Here is an 18678-nt window from a genome sequence, read left to right as displayed (position 1 = left end):
GAATCACGTAATTAACAATTAAAACAGCCTAAATTAAATTGGAATAAACATTTTCGTGATTCGTATATTTGATTTCCTACTTTCTCTCCAAGAAATTCTCATATCACCTAAACCATAAACCTAGACGCTACCTTCTCTATAAATACTAATCTTTAATCGATTACTAGACAGTCTAGACTCATCAAGCAAAAACCTATTCCAAACTTTACTCGACTCCAGCAATAGCTCAATTACTAGACTCAGTCCCAAGCATTCACAAGACCAAGGTATATTTTCTTTTTTTGGTCAAACCACCAAGGTATATTTTTATAAGATAATGTTTTTTCGTAGTTTGTATTTCAATTTTTATGTTTGAGAGCCTCTTTCTTATAATCACGTATCTACTACGTTAACGAGTATACGACTTAATTAGTACTATACCAATATAATCCACAATGTTTCTTTTCTCATGATATTTTTTTTTCATTTCACTTTTGTAGACATCGCCGAGGACAAATCATGAATGCTAGCCAAGTTAATTCTATGCCTTCAGATGGAAATAAAACAAAGACTTTCAACTTATCATGGAACTACCTTAAGGATGACCACACACTTTCGACCACACACCTTCATCTCTAAAATTTTAATCAAAAGATATAAGAACATTTATCCACCTAATTTTTTTTTTTTATTTTATTCTTAAAGTTGTTACTATAAGGGATAGATTGTGGTACTAACCTTTTTTCATGAGTTTTATATGGAACCGGTGTTGCTTCTAAGCTCTCGCGTACGAAAATGGTCTTCTCCGCTTAAGAACTCAATCTCTTCGAGTTTCCTTTTTAATTTTTTGAGCTTCTAATTTTTTGCAAACAAATAAAACTAAACTCTCACATAATAACCTACTATCTCATTGACACTATAAATAGTTCTCTTTCACCGCATGCTCGCAGATCATAACAAAACCAAAAGCTTATTTACTACCATATATTGTGTTTCAAGATCCAAAAGCATTGTCATGGTCATATCTGGCTCATGTCACAACAATGTAAGTATCTATTTTGACTTCTTCGTATCTCCACTTAAACTATTATATTTGTCTCTTGATTTTAATTTACAGGCTCCAAAGCAAAAGAGAAAAGACTATTAAGCAGACGCCATAATGCTGAACAAACTTGATTTATCAGATTTAAATCTATTTTGAAAAGTTGGACGATGTAAGGCATAAGTTTCTTTTTAATGGATATTATGGTTATTATAAATGATGTTTTTGGCTAACTCATTATCACATCTAATGTTTATTATTATTTACTCATTAACGCATAAAGTTGACTGTATATTCCACAGTTTGGCATTAGTTCGATATAAAATGAGTTAAGTGGAATTACCAAATTTTAAACTAAATATAGATAAATTTAGTACCACGAAAAATACAAAAATACAATACTACTCCGATTAACACTTTAAAGATTGAAAAATATAAAAATATTCATATTAAAAATTTAAGAAAAAAAACTCTATAGTGGACCGCGGGTTGATAATATCTTCATGTTACATTCCAATAGCATTTTATAAAATTAATTAATTTAAAATAAATATTATATTGCATTTTGAATTACAAATTTTAAGAAACTAATTAATTATATAATGACAAAATTAGATAAATAAATAAAAAAAAAATCTCGCCCGCCGTTAAAATCTAGTTATAATGATAAGCAAAGTCACCGAAGCTAAATGTGATGGAATTTGAAGGCTTTCTACGTTATTTAGAACTAGTTTTCCTACGAATCAATTAGTAGTTCGAGAAACTATACTCTTGTGTAAATAATTGTTTTAGTTAAAAAATAAATAATTAAAGCAAAATAACTATAATTAGTAATAAATTATGATATGAAGTACATCAACATGATGAATATTGGACTTGTAAAAGTTCATATTTGTTTACTTATCTTGTTAATAAAAATATAGAGTTGGACTAATATGCAAAAAAGCCAGTGTTTTGGCCGGGACTAACTATGCAATTACGCGACAATTTCGTTTTGCAGATCTGATTGGTTCCCATCTCTTCCGTCTTCGCCCCGCCGTTTGGTTTCCGTTAATATTATTGGCGTCCCTTCTTTTTTACTACCAAAAAATAAAATAATAATCGAAATTATTTTGAGGTTTGCTAATCTTGTAAGCGATTTTCGAAATGGAGGAAGCTCATGATGATGATGATTCTAGTTTTCCTGATTCCGGGGGTAACGTAGATCGCGACGGTGGGTTATTGAGCGGTTGTTTTTTCTTGGATCACGTTGGCGAAGTTTTGCTCTCTAGGAATCATGATGGTTTATCCTGGAGATGTTTGGATGCTACAGATTGTGTAAGTTTCCATCAGATATGACTGTGTGTTCGTTGACTTGATTTATGAAGCCAGTTTCTTCTATGGTTGACAGGAGGGAACGACTTGTTTAGGAATTGGAAATTCTCAAGATTGCAAAACTGAGATCAAATTCTCTGATATTTATGCTGTTGAGTTTCTAAACTATGGATTGTTGCATACTCCAAAGTCTGGACTTAGACATGCCAAAGATTGTTTCCGGGAACGCTTGCTAAATTCTCAAGAGGTTTCTTTTTTTTTTTTTTTTTCCCTATTTTGTCTGTTGTTTTCACTTCTGGAGGAGATTACAGGTGTAATGAGTCTCTCTCTGCTTTGATGTAGATGTATCGGTTCACTGTTCACGGATTTCAAAGTTCACCAAAGGAGCCTTGTCTTTGGAAACTTGCCGAGTTCACTTTTGGTCATATGGATTTGCAGACGTGTCAGAGTTGGATGGATCAGTTGAATTACTCTTTGATCAAGGAAGTCGATAGACCAAGAAATCTTTTGGTAAGTCTTATTGTTGTTAGGCTGTAGCACTTTTGTTGGTCCTACTATTTGATGAAAGCTTTTGACTGGATTGCTTTCCCACTTCTTTAGGTTTTCGTACATCCAAAAAGTGGCAAAGGAAATGGCTCCAAGGTTTGGGAAACTGTTTCCAAGATCTTCATCCGCGCTAAAGTTACTACCAAGGTCTGCTTTTCATTTCATCACTAGCAGAATGGTCGTTTTGTTACTGTTTTTTTGTGAAAGTTGTTATAGGTTGTTCTTTGATGGCAATTTTGGTTCTTCGAAAACCTGATTTGATTTTGCGTTATAGTAGAGCATTTAGGGGAAAATGTTGTTTATAATGTAATGTAATTGCTGTATTGTGAGGTTAGTAGTTATTGGTTTCATTATCTCTATTCTCTAGTCATACTCTATTTTTGCAGTAAATGAGAAGTTTTATATTTCTGTATATATTGCTTTAGAATATATTGTAACATGACTTCTCCACAATATCTGCCATTCAAGATGTTATTAGGCTATATGCTAGCCAATAGTGACTGTCCGTTTCGACATCCATTGTATGCATAATTCCTTGTGATACTATAGCTCGCTCACATAGGAAGAAATACACATGAATGTTTTCAATTCCATGCTATGTATGGTATGAATGTTCTCATTTTCAATGTTATGGTCCTTAGTTGGCTATTCTTGGTTTACCATTTAAATCAGGTGATTACAACAGAACGAGCAGGACATGCATTTGATGTAATGACATCTATTCAAAATAAAGAGCTCCATTCGTATGATGGCATCATAGCTGTTGTAAGTTTTAGACCTCTTTTTTATGGTTCATTGACCCAAGTACTTCTTTTGACAATGATTGTAGTGATTTATTCGCGCAGTGCATTTGTGAAATATGTTTGTGATATGAAATAACCTTCAGTTTATAACTCTTTGATGAGTAAATTATGGTTAATGAAACTTGATGAAGGTTCTCCACTCCTGTCTGTTGTCACATTTTCTTCCTCATAGCGCTTACTTGTAGATCATAAATCTTCTTTTCATGATATGATTGTTGCTATATCTTGAAAAACAACCTATGTTCAGGGTGGGGATGGTTTCTTCAATGAAATCCTTAATGGATATCTTTTACCGAGACTTAAAGTCCCTCTCCCTCCAAGTCCTTCAGAGATTTTCAATTCTGTTCGAAGTAGCGGTAGCTCCTCAGTTCCAGAACAAGGAGATGCAGTTCATGAGACTGACCAAAAGGAACAATATCCTCTTCTTCCTGATTCAGTTCAAGAGTTCATGAATTTCAGTATGTAAATGATCACCTTTTTCTAATCTTTGTTGAAGCGCTGTGACTATTAACAAGTTGTAATCTCTGGGTGTTATTGTTTACCTACAGGGACCGTCAATGGCTCATGTGAAGGTCAGTGGGTTTAGTTCTCTACAAGACATCCAATTACATTGCCTGCTTCCGGTTGTTCGGTTTTCACCCTGTCTTATTAAATCACTTTATCTTGTTCTTTTTTTGTTGGGAATTTCGCAATTGAAGTTCCTGATCATCCCTTCAGTGGTGAAAGGCCAAGATTCGGCCTCATCCCGGCAGGTTCAACTGATGCTATAGTGATATGGTATGTTTTTTTTATCAGCATATAGTCATAGTCATCCTTCCGCTAGTAAAGATTATCATGCAACTGCATATGCATTTTCAGTCTCTACTGTTTGGTTCTCTTTTTCTATTCCTAACAAATTTTGAGAGATTTGGAGTATCTCAGTAACTCTTAATGTAAAGTAGCTTCTGATAAGCTTAAAGTTTTAAACTACTTTTTATGCTTTTCGTGTTACAGCACCACAGGAGCTCGTGATCCTGTAACATCTGCGCTGCATATCATTCTAGGTAGAAAGATCTTTCTAGATGCAATGCAGGTTGTGCGGTGGAAAACGGCATCAACCTCGACGATTGAACCTTTTATTCGTTATGCAGCCTCATTTGCTGGGTAATGACCAAACTTTTTTAGTGAGATGTTTTTCTAGTAGTAAGGAATGGCAGATTCTGTCAAGTATAGTTTTCATCCTTCACTTGCAAGCCCCAAATTTTATCTTCTAATTGTTAGTGGCACCCTCGTTTTTCTAATACAGTAAATCACTTCAATATCTTTAACTATTAGAACCTATGATATGAAAATTGATTGCTTCGATCTTTAACAGAGTTTTTGTACAATTGATTAGTTCAGATACGGGTTTTATGGCGATGTCATTTCAGAAAGTGAAAAGTATCGGTGGATGGGTCCCAAGCGCTATGATTATGTTGGAACTAAGATATTCTTGAAGCACAGGTACATTCCTAACCAATTTACACTGCCAAGAGATGTGCTACACATTTGTGGAATTTCTGATAAATGATCTATGTTAGTTTTCTTCCAAGCGTAGCAATATTGTCTGAGTTGTTGGTTTATATGTTAATGCAAGATCATATGAGGCAGAGGTGATGTTTGAAGAAGCCGAATCAGAAAATGGTAAAGCTTCCCCACACACGCGGAGTAAAACGTGGCCATTTCGAAGTACCACAAGATCAGAGAAAATACTATGTCGTGCAAAATGCAGCATTTGTAACAATAAGGCTGAGGATGGAAATAATATACACACAACACCTATCTCGTATCCAGAAAACACAAGGTGGTGTAGAACAAAAGGGAGGTTTCTGAGTATAGGTGCTGCAGTGATGTCAAACCGAAATGAAAGAGCACCTGATGGTCTTGTCGTGGATGCACACCTCTCAGACGGTTTCCTTCATCTCATACTCATAAAAGATTGTTCTCGTCCCAAATACTTATGGTAATGTCTGGTTTTTTTCCTATTGTCATTCATTTTATGAGTAAAGCCTATTTATATTAGCGATTCTAATGGGTTACAGGCACCTTACCGAACTTGCGAAAAGAGGTGGAGAACCTTTGAACTTTGAGTTTGTGGAATATCATAAGGTTTGTAAAATAATTTTCTTTTCAAATCATTATAACTTGTTTGGGTCCTGATCAAAATGTATTTGGTAATGTAGACGCGAGCTTTCACGTTTACATCATTTGGGGAAGAGAGTGTTTGGAATTTGGACGGAGAGATCTTTGAGGCTCACCATTTATCAGCTCAAGTCTTGCGTGGCCTTATACCTCTGTTCGCGTCTGGTCCAGAGATATAACAACATGCATGTAAATGTGGTTTTTATATAGAGCCTTGTCTATACGTGACTCAAGTGGAAAAGCTATGAGATTGGAACCTAGCTAAAGAACATTTTATAGTATCCAATGGCAATGTTACCTAGAAAAAGAACATGGCAAACATTAATTCAAGATGTAATGTAACGTGAAAGCTACATGATAATTCAGTTGGCTGCATCAAAATAGGGAAGTTGTACTCTAGCAGATTAGCCATAGAAAATTTTATAATATGTAGAATAATCAATTGAGATTTAAAATCGTGCGTTTAGTTTTAACGCAAGTGAGTTATATAGATTGACAGATATCAAAATACAGTGGCAAAAATCATCAGAGTTGCCTATCAGACAAGTTAAAAGATGTACTAGGACAACATGGAACATAAACATCACAGTTCGGTAACAAGCTAAGATTAGATATCTTGCAAAGGGATCAAAACAAGATTTATATTTCTCCTCTGTAACCACCAGAGCCAAAATAATCTTTCCTAGAATTAGATATGGCCACACTCTTCTGGTTCTCAAGTTTTTGACAGTCTCTAATACGATGTCCAAGACCACCACAATACGCACAACCCTTGACACCACTTGCATTAGCAATTGTCTCTGCTTCTTCCATTGGATCATAAATGTTTAGCAATCCTCTGTTTAGCTTCTTGCAACAAGTGTTTCAAATCAAGCAGCGTGGTTTCGCTTTGGTTCTTGTTTATAAATGTCGTTGCTATCCCAGTCTTACCACACCGACCTGTTCGTCCTATCCTATGCACATAGTTCTCAATCTCTGCTGGCATGTCATAGTTTATAACATGCTGTATGTCAGGGAAATCTAGACCCTTTGAAGCAACATCAGTCGCAACCAAGACATCTTTTCTCCCAGATTTAAACGAAGAGATTGCATACTCTCTGTCTTATTGATCTTTGCCTCCACGGATGGCCACTGCTTCTACTCCTTTCAGTAACAAGTACTCGTGAATATCATCAACATCAGATTTGTTCTCACAGAATACTAAAACCGGTGGAGAGGTCTTCTGGAGACACTCGAGGAGGTAAACAACCTTTGCTTCTTGTTTGACGTATTCAACCTCCTGAATCACATCAAGATTTGCAGCTCCAGCTCTTCCTACGTTAACAGTCACAGGTTTCACCAGAGCACTTCTGGCAAAGATTTGAATCTTTGTCGGCATTGTGGCAGAAAACAAAAGCGTTTGACGTTGAGACTTGAAGTGGTCAAAGACTTCCCTTATATCATCTTCGAAACCCAAATCAACCAACCTATCTGCCTCATCTAGTGTCAAGTACCTGCAAGCATCTAAACTCATCTTTTTCTTGGCGAGCATATCCTTTAACCTCCCAGGTGTTGCAACAACGATGTGAACACCTCTCTTCACAACTTCCAACTGAGATCTCATATCAACTCCTCCAATACATAGCAACGACCTCAACTCCGGGTATCCAGCCTCGACCAAAGGAGCCACAGACTGCTGAATCACTTCATAAGTCTGAGTAGCAAGCTCTCTAGAAGGGCAAATAATAAGACCAATGGGACCTTCTCCAGGAACAATAGGCATCATCTTCTCTTCTTGGAGAGCAATCATGATCAAAGGAAGCACGAAAACCAAAGTCTTTCCTGAACCAGTGAAGGCAATCCCAATCATATCTCTCCCAGCCAAAATCACAGGAAGACCTTGAACTTGAATTGGAGTAGGCTGCACTATCCCTTTCTCCTTGAGGGTATCGAGAACAGGTTTAGGAAACTTCATATCTTTAAAGTCCTTGATAGGGGGAGGAACATCATCACCATTAACAATAATATGCCATTGCTTCCTAAGCAAGTCTCTCCGTTTACTAGACAGGTTCCTAATATCTAAAGGAGGTTTCCAACCAGTTAACAGAGGCTCTGTGTAAGTGATACCTTTGGCTAATTCACGAACAGACATAAGCGTCTTCTTATCAGATAAACGCTCCATCATCTCTTTCTCTTGTAAGATGATTCGATCAGTAGCACTAACCTCTGGTACATCTCTCTTGAGCTGAGTTGCTTGAACGAGTAAACTAGGTTTAGCAGAAGCTTTGTGTTGATGTCCAGATCGGTACAATTAGAGAGTTTTAGTTCGGTATTTAGAGTGTCGAAGTTCTCTTTTATATATGAAAAAGTTGGGCTACAATTGGTAACTACGAGCTATAAAACGACGAGAAGGAAACAATTGTCAAGCTGAGAGCTCATCCAATTGATACTGCGAGAACCTGTTCTCTTGTACGAATTCCCTCTCCATTTTCTGTGTCCTCTCGCCGTACGCTGTACGTTCACTATTTATAGATTATTGTGTCGGTTCGTCATCTGAAATGACCAAAATACCCTGTTCGGCCTATTAATCCTTTTGGGCCTTTTCTGGACTGGGCCTATTGTTGAGGTGAAATCCACCCCTAACACTTCGGCGATGTTTTCCTTGTCAGCTTCTAATTCTTCCTCCAATTCCGAAGCTTTTCGCTTCCACTGAAGAAGAATCTTGTCAAATACCATTGCTCTGCGGACCTCCACTGAAACATACTCGACGTAGCTAGGATCTTCTTCCATGATTGTATTTCAAAATCGAATTTGTTCCCGTCTCAGGAGGATCGAAACCTTGCTAGGGTAGAGTACTAGAGAGCCTCAAATATTTTGACGTAGCTAGGATCTTCTTCTATAATATATGCTATCTTTTGTTTATTGAAACTTTTAATGGGCCTCTTATGTATAAGTCAATGAGTTTCCATATTCACCAAAAAGGAAAAAAAATATTAAGTTTCCAATTTTTTTTTTTTTTTGGTCACCAACATTAAGTTTCCCTATTTTCTTCATTTGTGTAAACAATTCATGTCAACCTTTTTTTTTTTTTTTTTAATACTTGATCTATTGCTAATCATATTATTCAGTGAAAAAAAACTGAATGAAAGTGGAAATTAGAAAAGTATAATAGTGAGTTAGTGACCATGGCAATGTTATCAAAGAAAAAAAAACGAACATGGCAAACATATTTTACATTACATAGTATCAAAAAAAACATCAAGATGTTACGTTCCAGTTTTACCCAATGATGATCTCATTATTTATTCCGAGTTCCTTAAACTGGTGGTGAATCTAACTTTTTTATAGACTATTCATTGTTTTGGATTGTATGTTTATTGTATGAAGTCGAGCGTAAATGCCAAAAGACTTAATTAATAATAAAACTAAATACATACCAACAAAAAAAAAAAAAAAAAAAAAACGAAGCTGCAGAGAAACTTCCAAAAAAAATTTCACTACTTCTTTTCTCGTTCTCGGGAAAAAGGAAAATACTAAATAGGGACTAAATCGTAATTATAGCATTACCCTAATCATTCATGTTAACTTGACTACAACGGCTATAATTAGTTACTAATCACAATAATTAAACCACTAAACACAAACACAAGAATGGAAAAAACAAAATACTCTAGCCCTAATGTAAGTATATATAAGTCAGGAGAAGGCACTTTTTCTCTTCAGTTTCGCTAGTTTCTCTCCTCTCAATAACAATTTCCTTCTTCCTGATCACGTTTTCACTCTCACAACTTTTTGAGTCTTAAAATTTCCTATTCGAGATTCTTTCAGTTCGATCACCATGAGTATGAATCATCTCACGGATTCAGGTAAGGATATGTGGTCGAATTTGTTTTTACTTGTGGATACTGCCGTTATGGTTCAGGAAGAAGAACAACGTCGTCGTCGTGGAGAAGAAGATAGCGAGAAGAGTTTCTTCTACCTTTTCCCGAGGAAGAAAAGATCGTACGTCTTTGGTGAATATGAGATACACACAACAAAACCCTAATGGGACTTCTATGATGTCTTCTTCTTCATCGCTCGATGATCACGAGACGAAAAACACACAAAACCCTAGTTTTTTAGATGCAGAGCTACTACGTGCAAAGAAGGGAAAATCTAAGATTGTCTGTGAAGATTACGACTACCGCCGAGAGAGTGATGAGGCGACGAGACTCTTTGAGAAGAACATGAAGAGATTGGTACGACGAAACTTGGATGATCTTGATGGGTCGTCTTCATCGTTCCTGAACCTTCGTTGTTATAATTACCCTTCGTTACTCCTCGGTTACAAAACGGCTATGTCTGAGAAGACAGAGGCGAACGACCCTAGTTACGAACCATGCCTAAAGGAGAACACAACAAGCCGCAAGAGGCGTGCCGTGAAACAGAAGAAGAGTGGTAACTTCAAGAAAGCAAAGGTTGTTTCTTTCCCAACGAGGACGGATACAGAGGCACCGGAGTGGATTTTTCAGGTGATGAGAAGAATGAGAGCTGATGCCGCAAACCCTTTGCTGATCTTTGAGAGGTGTCTAACACCGACTGATGTCAAATCAGCCCAGAGCCGTCTCTTAGTGCCATTCCAGCAGCTAATCAGAAACGAATTCTTGACGCCAGGGGAGTCTCGAGCCATAGATGAGACTATCGGTGTGGGAACGATTCTTGTGAACCAAAGATGTGAAAAGTGGGGTTTGCGTTTTAAGCTATGGCCGATGGAGAAGGAAACTGGACATGGAACCTTAAATTACGCTTTGAACTGGGGCTGGAACGATGTCGTCAAGGGTAACAACTTAAAAGCCAAGGACAAGATCAGTCTTTGGACTTTCAGGTGCCGTGGAGTACTCTGCTTTGCTCTTGAGACATGCTAAGCTTCTTTCTTAATTTTGGTGTCTGATAATGTTTGATTTGTCTCTTGAATCGATGTAACTTGATTGATCTAGTTTATTTCTTCTGCACAGCCATTGAACTTGAGGTTATGGTCTAGTAATAACTTCTAGGAAGTGTTAATTAGCTAGCTACATTAAGGGGGTTTTATTATGGTTTTGTTCCTCTCTTCTATTATTAGTAGTAACTTGTCTATCACGGGGTGTTGTTTCAGATCTTTTCTCTCTTTTGAATTGAACATTTTGTCATAAATATGGTTTCTTGTTTTGTCTACTTTAGTTATTAATGCACTGTTAAATACCTTTGTGATGGAAATGATCCAATCCTCCAAAATGTTGACACAATATACAGAGCAAAAACAATAAGATCATGGCATACAAGTTACCAAACAAACTAACAACAATTAAAGTGTGTCCTTATAAGAATCCTGAGCTATCCCTCACTCAGATTATCACATGAAAGTTTCTACTTTTTATAAAATAAAGTGACTTCCTCTCCTTCGGGTTTACTCTGCGCCATCACGCTTCGATGCTGCCTCCTTGATCTCATCTCCTGCTTCGTCCTAATGACTAGAAAGAAACAATCATGTCAATTTACAGAACAAAGAAGCTCTTGATAACTATATGATCACCATCTAAAGATCCCAAGTTGAAGTTGGTTTAAAGTGAACAATGATCAATGTATAGTGTGTTGATGCTTACTGTCATATCTGAAGTCCAGAGAGTGAGATTGTCTCAAGGAAGCTGCATAATCAGAGTACTGTCCTTGTATGATTCCGCACTCAATGTATCCAACTCAGCAATTGCATCATCAAATGCCTGCAGAAACCCAAGAGAGCTCATTCAGTATGATTATAGTTAACAACTTCACATGATGTAAAAAGTGAAATCCGCTGTCCACAAACCTGCTTTGCGAGGCTGCAAGCACGATCAGGTGAGTTCAGCATTTCATAGTTAAACACTGAGAAGTTGATGGCAAGACCAAGCCTTATTGGGTGAGTGGGTGGGAGCTAACTCAGCAGTGGCAATGTCCTGGATTATATTACAGAGAATATAACAATAAGAACAAAATCAATTCTATATAGCCACACAAGACATAACATTCAAATATGTTGTAATGAAGTAAAGAATCACTTACGGAAGCAGATTTGTAAGCAACCAAAGTGCTTTCAGCAGCATTAAACTCAGAAAGATACCTGTGATAATCTCCCTTCATTTTCAGGTAAAAACACTTTGGATTCAGCTGGTGAAGCAATGGGATAAGATGAGCTTCAAGAACATTAATCAAAATCCCATCACAGATTTTGCTTAGCTTGGTTTCAATCTATCTTGTAAATGAGGAGGTTACTAGACAAGTTCCTAATATCTAAAGGAGGTTTCCAACCAGTTAACAGAGGCTCTGTATAAGTGATACCTTTGGCTAATTCATGGACAGACATAAGCGTCTTCTTATCAGATAAACGCTCCATCATCTCTTTCTCTTCTAAGATGATTTGATCAGTAACTAACCTCTGGTACATCTCGCTTAAGCTGAGTTGCTTGAACGAGTAAACTAGGTTTAGCAGAAGCTTCAGCGAGGTTTTCCTTGTCAGCTTCTTCGTCCTCCTTCAATTCAGAAGCTTCTCGCTTCCGCTGAAGACGAAATTTGTTCGTTACCATCGCTCTGCGGTCCACCACTGAAACAAACTCAACGTTACTAGGATCTTCTTCCATACTTGATGATTTTAGAATCGAATTCAGAAACTTCTTATTCTTCTATTCCCTTCTCAGGAGAATCGAAACCCCCTAGCTAGTACGTAAATCAACAACTTTTGCACATCCCTCGAACTTATAATACATCCCTTTATAATAAGTTTTTTTTTTTTTTTTTTTTGTTGACATCACATTAAGTAATATAAGTGAGATTTTTATTTTTTTTCCTTTTGTGTATAGTACTCTATGCAATTCATCTCAACTTTTTTTTTTAAAATATATATTGGTAATCATATCATTTAGTAAAAAAAAAGGAAAAAGATGTTCAGCTACACGAAGTATAGCCCAATACATTGCCACACATCACGATCATTTTATTCCGGTACACTGTTTGTCAGGATCCGGCGTTGACCTGACTGGCTTTGACCAATGTTGACCAACACAATTTTTAAAATTTTTATTATTATAGTATTAAAAAAAAAGAATAAAACTGTTTTATAGAATAATTTATGGCCTTTTATTAATTAACAAAATATCTATATTCATTATAAAGATATGTTTTACATTTGTTAATGCAATCAATCTTGTAATAGTTTTTTTTTCAATTGTAAAACTTAACTTTAAATAAATTAAAAATCATTAATATATTTTTCAGATATTAAAACTTTTATTTTACCACATATCCTACTATACTAATTGAGAAGTACAAATTTGAAACTAACCTTATAATTTGTGCTGCATATGTTGTGATTTGAATTTTTAAAAACGAAGATATATTACTCAATCTATGAAGAAAACAATGTGTGTTTTAATGTTCCATACTTCCATATCGGTGGATTAGTAAAACTAAATTTATGTGGTTGAGAAAATTAATAAATTTTGTTTTCTCACAATTACAATATTATAATGATGCAAATACAGCAAACAAACAATATAAAACTGTGTAATGTACATCAAACACATTAATATGCTATAATATTCTAATGTAATTAGTATTCAGAAAGATATATGTTGATTTACCAAATAATTGCAATATTAAGTAAATACTGTCCATATTTTATTTATTATAACATGAATTTTCCGGTTTTAATTTAAGTTTCAATATCTTAAAAACTGTTAAAGATTTATTTTCAGTTTTATTTAAGTTTTGAACTTAAAATAAAAACTAACTATTATAAGATTGAATGCATTAAATATATATAATATATCTTTATATTGGATATAGATATGTTTTTTTAACCATAAATGATTAACCAAAATTTTTTTAATACTTTTGTTTCTAATACTAAAAAAAAAAAAGTTTTGCTGGTCAACACTGGACATATCTAGTCAACGCCAGATTCTGATAAACAGTGTACCATAATAAAAATGATTGTGATGTTGAGCACATGTCATCATATAGTTGATACATGTGGTCATGCAATACATTTATTTCGTGTAGTTAGCTATACATTTTTAAAGTTGGTATGTATGGTCATGTATTCAGCTATACTTGGTTATATTTGGTGTAGTTCACTATCTTTTTTCCAAAAAAAAATATATGAGAGTGGAAATTAGAAAAGTATATATAATAGTGATCAAACATGGCAATGTTACGAAAAAAAAAAGGAAGAACATACTGTATATATATGGTAAACATATTATATGTAGTAGTATCCAAAAAAAAATCAAGATGTAAAACGTTCCCAATTTTAACCCTAATATATCCCTACTATTAATCCTAAAACATTTTAACTAAGTAACCTTTGTTTTGTGAGAAATTACAATAAAATGCCATTGGAGTTAAGACCATTTTAATATTTTTTAGAAAGGACAAAAACGTTATTTATCTCTCACAAAAACAGATAAACACGCGGGTCATATAAACCCGGTAATCTAACCCGGTTTTATGTTATAATCTCAGTCGTTCATTGCCTATTTATTTTAAATCCTGACCGTATATTTTGAGATCTTTTTAATCTTAGCCGTCCATTACTCTGTCAATATTAAAAATAAGAAACAAAACCCTAACCCGAAACTTCTTTTTCTCTGTCGCCTCTCTCTCTTTTAGCAGAAGAGTGGACGATGATGTTTTGGGATTGAGCTTCACCAAGGAGAAAGCAAAGGCAGCAAAGCAGTACGTAAAGATATCGACACTCTCTCTTTCTTTTTTTCTCCCTAATTGCTTCTTATTCTATTGTACGTCCGCTAATAGATATGTAAGATCTATTTTGATTTCAAGTCATTGTTTGGGCAAAATTAGATCTTTTGAGCTTGATTCTCTCTCAATTTTAAAGGATTGTATGTTTTGATTTTGAAACGATTAGGATGAATATGATTTGTGATATTGTCGGTTGTTTCATTGGATGTAGTTTTTTATGATGATGATAAAGGAGATTTCTTGATATTTTGATCTGGAGCTTGGGAAAATCAAGACTAAATGTTTTGCTGCAAGAGAGTGTAATGGTGGACGACATGAATGGCACAACAGGTGAGTTATAAGTCTGTATCTTCTGCATATAAATCTGTAAACACTCTCCGATATTAGGAACCATAAGCAAAGGTCCGGCTCTGTCACTTTTTTTTTCTTTTTCTAAAGTGAATAATTGGATCTAAAACTAAATGTATTTGGATTTCTCAGGGAGCCATTGAGCCAGTTCAACGTTGGGGACTGATTGAGTGAAGCAACAACGGTAAATAATCGACTTATGGAACTTTCATGTGAAAGCTAATTTCTTCCACGGATCAAGGGAGTTTGTGTTAAATGCATTTTTAGAATTCCGTATTTTGTAGTTGGGGCACATGTATATGTCATATGTTGTGACATTTTGATTTATCTATAAGTTGCAGAGAGAATGTTGTGGCTGGTGATTTTACTGCTGATATGGGTATTGTTTTCTTTTCTAATTGTCTGAACTTTTCCCATGTTTATTGATTGAATTTTAAAACAATTTCTAAATTCTGTTTGTGTTATGGATGAGTAATTCTGATTAAATTTTTGACATAGATACTAGCAACTGAGTTTTTCAGCTTTTAGTTATCCAATTCTGAAAATTTCTATGACCCTTCTCACTCGATCTAATATGATCAATGATTTTTTGCAGAATCAAATTGTTTATGTTTATCTTTACGATCCTTTTGCTTTCTTAAATTTGCAGGTCCCAGATTTCTTCATCTCCTTCTGTGAGAAACTGAATAAATCTTCCCCTACGAAGTGTTTGGCTAAGACACCAAAGAAAAATAACAAATCACTATGGTAAGAGATCTTTTATTTTTTGTATTATCCATTTTATATAAGACTGAGATCTTGGGTATGGTTCTGAAGCACTGTTTTTTCATGCTAAAGATCCCACAGTTATTGGATAGAGGACTTTCATAGGACATGGAAAATGGCGTTGTAAGCATTAACTGGAACAGAAAAAAAAATAGAGAGAAACAGAGAAAAACTGTGTTGTGTATATAAGTTAATATCGAGACAAACTGTGTTGTGTATATATGGTATATGATAATATAATCGGTGGGAAGCTGAAGCTATTTTGGGTGTGAAAGCATGTGAAATAAAGAAGAGAATAAACATAAGAAACATGAAGAACAAGCTCTTCAAGGTACTGATCATGAACTCATAAAAGGTAAGACACCACTGCTTCATTCTCATAAACATGACTTATGTATAATATTATCCATTTGAAGTACATCCTCCTGAAAATCTGTTTGTGTTTAAGCTTATAACTTAAAAGAATTTTAAAAACGGTTCAATGAACCTTTGTTTTCTTGTATAAGCCTTTTTAGGTTTTCAAGGGTAAACTAATGAAAGTGTTACAGTTGGTCGAGTGTTTAGAGTGGAAGACTCATAATAAGATTGACAAGAAACCAAGAGTGAGTTTTCAGCTTTTTGTTATTTAATATGTGTTTTCGGTGATCCTTTCAATGATTCATATTTTATAATCTTCACTTTGATGTATTGTTCTCACTCATTTCAGCTTGTGCTGTGTAAAATGAATGCAGGTCAAGTCATTGTACATGAAAGAGATTTTGAAGAGATTTAACACAACATCTAAAGAAATTATTCAAACATCACGGGAAAACTATACGAGTTTGTGCACTACGCATACATAGAGGACAAGCGTCATAAGAGCCATGGGTTGCAACAAAAGATGTGTGATCGGTGGTATGCTTCATTTGAGTAATCATTTATTTGTATATTCTCTTTCATCAGATTTTTTTTCTTTGTATTCTTTTTCTAACTAACAGTATCAAGAATCAAGGTTTTGATGACATCTTAAATATGTTTCTAATCTGAATCAGTACATCATTTGTTTCTATTAAGATCTTAGTTGTTGGATAAGTTGAGATTTGTTTAATTGCAGCACACTAATGGAATTTTAGAGGATTGGTGGTAGATAACATCTCTACTATGTGTTTCTCTTTCACCACAGAAGGTTAAACAAATTAATGTGGTAAAAAACAAACCATATTAATTAGTACTAATCTGATACAACAAAGCAACCTTGCACTATTATTAGTTTATTACCACTGGGGAGGACAATTTATAACCAGAAAGTTTACTTTTTTTTTAACGCTAATTGAAAAAGGAAGAAAATTTTTAGAAAACCAAACTATATTTTTATAATAATATGTCGTACATGGATAAAGTTTAGTGGTCTGTTAGCTTTGCTCTTTTTCTTTTTTCTGCCAACCTGTTATCTTTGTTCATAAGCAACTATTATTAAAAGAAAAAAAATAGCTAGATACAAGAAGTATACGAGAAAACATGGTCAAACATATCAAGTATACTATTGTATCTTCAACTACACAAAATATATGTATTTTATGGCCACATGCATGAACTATACGACATTATGTGGTCAACACCATAAACATATAATCCGGTACACCGATTAACTGACTCTAGCGAAGACCGATGTTGAGTCCGGCGTTGACAAAAAAAAATGTATCAAATTTTTTTTCTGTTAAAATTCAAAAATAATAAATATTATATATAAACATTTTTGTTTTTTCATGATAAGAAACATATTCAATTCAAGATATCTATATATATATATATAAATCTTTGATAATCAGATTATTTAAATACTACAAAATCAATAAAATCAAATTCAACTACTTTCATTAGAAAAATAATAGTAGATAAAATCAAAGAAAATCAATAAAATTAAATTCAACTACTTGCATGGTAAATGTTGTATAAAATTTTAGATACTTTTACTATATAATTTTAGATACTTTTACTATATAATTTTATATACTTTAATGTTATAAAATAATTTTAGCAAAACAATATATTTGATTTGAGGGTATGTTTGCAAAAGGGTATAGAATAAGAGTATTTTTGCAAATTCCTTTATATTACATCTTGAAAATAATTATCAATGATTTTTTTTAACTATTAGTTTAGCTTTAAAAATAAAAATTAACTAATTATAAGAATGAATACATTAGAGATATAGAAAAATATTAGGATATTGAATTGAATATGTTTTTTAATTATGAATAACCATTAATGATTTAATTTAATTGCTTTTAAAGAAACAAAATTTAGAATACAAAAAAAAATGTATTCTAAAAAAATGTATTCTAATTTTTTTGTTTTTAAAAAAAATTATATTAAATCATTAATGGTTTTTCATAATTAAAAATATATTCAATTCAATATCCTAATATTATTTTTTCTAATGAAAGTATTTGAATTTGATTTTATTGATTTTGTAGTATTTAAACAATCTGATTATCAAAGATTTATATATATATATATATATATATATATCTTGAAAATAATTATTAATGATTTTTATTTAATCATTTATTTAGCTTCAAAAATAAAACTAACTAATTATAAGAATGAATACATTAAAGATATATTGAATTGAATATGTTTCTTAATCATGATAAACCAAAAATGTTTATATATAATATTTCTTATTTTGATTTTTAATAGAAAAAAAAAATGTTGATATATTTTTTTTTTGGTCAACGCCGGAGTCAACGTCGGTCTTCGCCGGAATCAGTCAACCGGTGTACCGGATTGTATGTTTATGGTGTTGACCACATAACGTCGTATAGTTCATACATGTGACCATGTAATACATATACTTCGTGTAGTTGAAGATAATATACTTGGTATGTATGACCATGTTTTAGCTAGCCATCTTTTTTCCTTATTAAAACTAATTTAATTAATGAGATTCTCACTAATTAAGATTGGGGAATTTTCAAAAGATAAATATTTAGGTTCATCTGTAGGGGT

At 33.8% G+C, this 18678-nt stretch overlaps 1 protein-coding gene, 1 long non-coding RNA gene and 3 pseudogenes across 10 annotated transcripts; 3 read left to right on the top strand and 2 right to left on the bottom strand.

Annotated features, from left to right (window-relative positions):
- Positions 1–1997: 1997 nt before the first annotated feature.
- Positions 1998–6225, top strand: LOC104761129 (ceramide kinase). 2 transcript variants are annotated; one of them, XR_015589519.1, is made up of 13 exons: positions 1998–2338; positions 2412–2582; positions 2678–2845; positions 2936–3028; positions 3554–3646; positions 3932–4142; positions 4233–4256; positions 4383–4461; positions 4678–4827; positions 5060–5166; positions 5300–5665; positions 5745–5811; positions 5886–6225. XR_015589519.1 is itself a non-coding variant. In XM_010484161.3 (13 exons), the coding sequence occupies exons 1-13, from the start codon at positions 2168–2170 to the stop codon at positions 6021–6023; spliced, it is 1833 nt and encodes a 610-aa protein (XP_010482463.1). In that variant the 5' UTR covers positions 2009–2167; the 3' UTR covers positions 6024–6225. The 2 variants fall into 2 exon arrangements, 1 of the variants encoding a protein (XP_010482463.1); XM_010484161.3 differs by having other exon boundaries at positions 2009–2338; positions 5065–5166.
- A 258-nt stretch (positions 6226–6483) lies between these two features.
- LOC104761128 (DEAD-box ATP-dependent RNA helicase 35-like) lies at positions 6484–8613 on the bottom strand (annotated as a pseudogene).
- Positions 8614–9661: 1048 nt separating this feature from the next.
- LOC104763367 (putative B3 domain-containing protein At5g35780 pseudogene) lies at positions 9662–10727 on the top strand (annotated as a pseudogene).
- A 430-nt stretch (positions 10728–11157) lies between these two features.
- Positions 11158–12455, bottom strand: LOC104763366 (14-3-3-like protein GF14 psi; annotated as a pseudogene).
- A 1960-nt stretch (positions 12456–14415) lies between these two features.
- Positions 14416–16690, top strand: LOC104761127 (uncharacterized). Of its 8 annotated transcripts, none has more exons than XR_015588611.1 (8): positions 14416–14550; positions 14786–14904; positions 15055–15106; positions 15264–15301; positions 15572–15669; positions 15760–16042; positions 16236–16289; positions 16419–16690. It is a non-coding gene; the product is annotated as an uncharacterized LOC104761127 (long non-coding RNA). The 8 variants fall into 8 exon arrangements; XR_015588613.1 differs by having other exon boundaries at positions 16203–16289; XR_015588608.1 differs by having other exon boundaries at positions 16194–16289.
- Positions 16691–18678: the final 1988 nt, after the last annotated feature.

The sequence above is a fragment of the Camelina sativa genome, chromosome 18 (genome assembly GCF_030686135.1).
Source record: "Camelina sativa cultivar CO46 ecotype springtype chromosome 18, ASM3068613v1".
In the NCBI taxonomy this organism is placed as follows: domain Eukaryota; kingdom Viridiplantae; phylum Streptophyta; class Magnoliopsida; order Brassicales; family Brassicaceae; genus Camelina; species Camelina sativa.
This window is presented reverse-complemented; position numbering and strand designations above follow the sequence as displayed.

What these genes read in the sequence shown, in the direction of transcription:
- LOC104761129 (XM_010484161.3), top strand. Translation starts at nt 2,168, where the DNA reads ATGGAGGAAGCTCATGATGATGATGATTCTAGTTTTCCTGATTCCGGG. An exon ending in ATGATGGCATCATAGCTGTT is followed by an intron (nt 3,647 to 3,931) that starts GTAAGTTTTAGA and finishes ACCTATGTTCAG; the next exon opens with GGTGGGGATGGTTTCTTCAA. An exon ending in AGTTTGTGGAATATCATAAG is followed by an intron (nt 5,812 to 5,885) that starts GTTTGTAAAATA and finishes TTGGTAATGTAG; the next exon opens with ACGCGAGCTTTCACGTTTAC.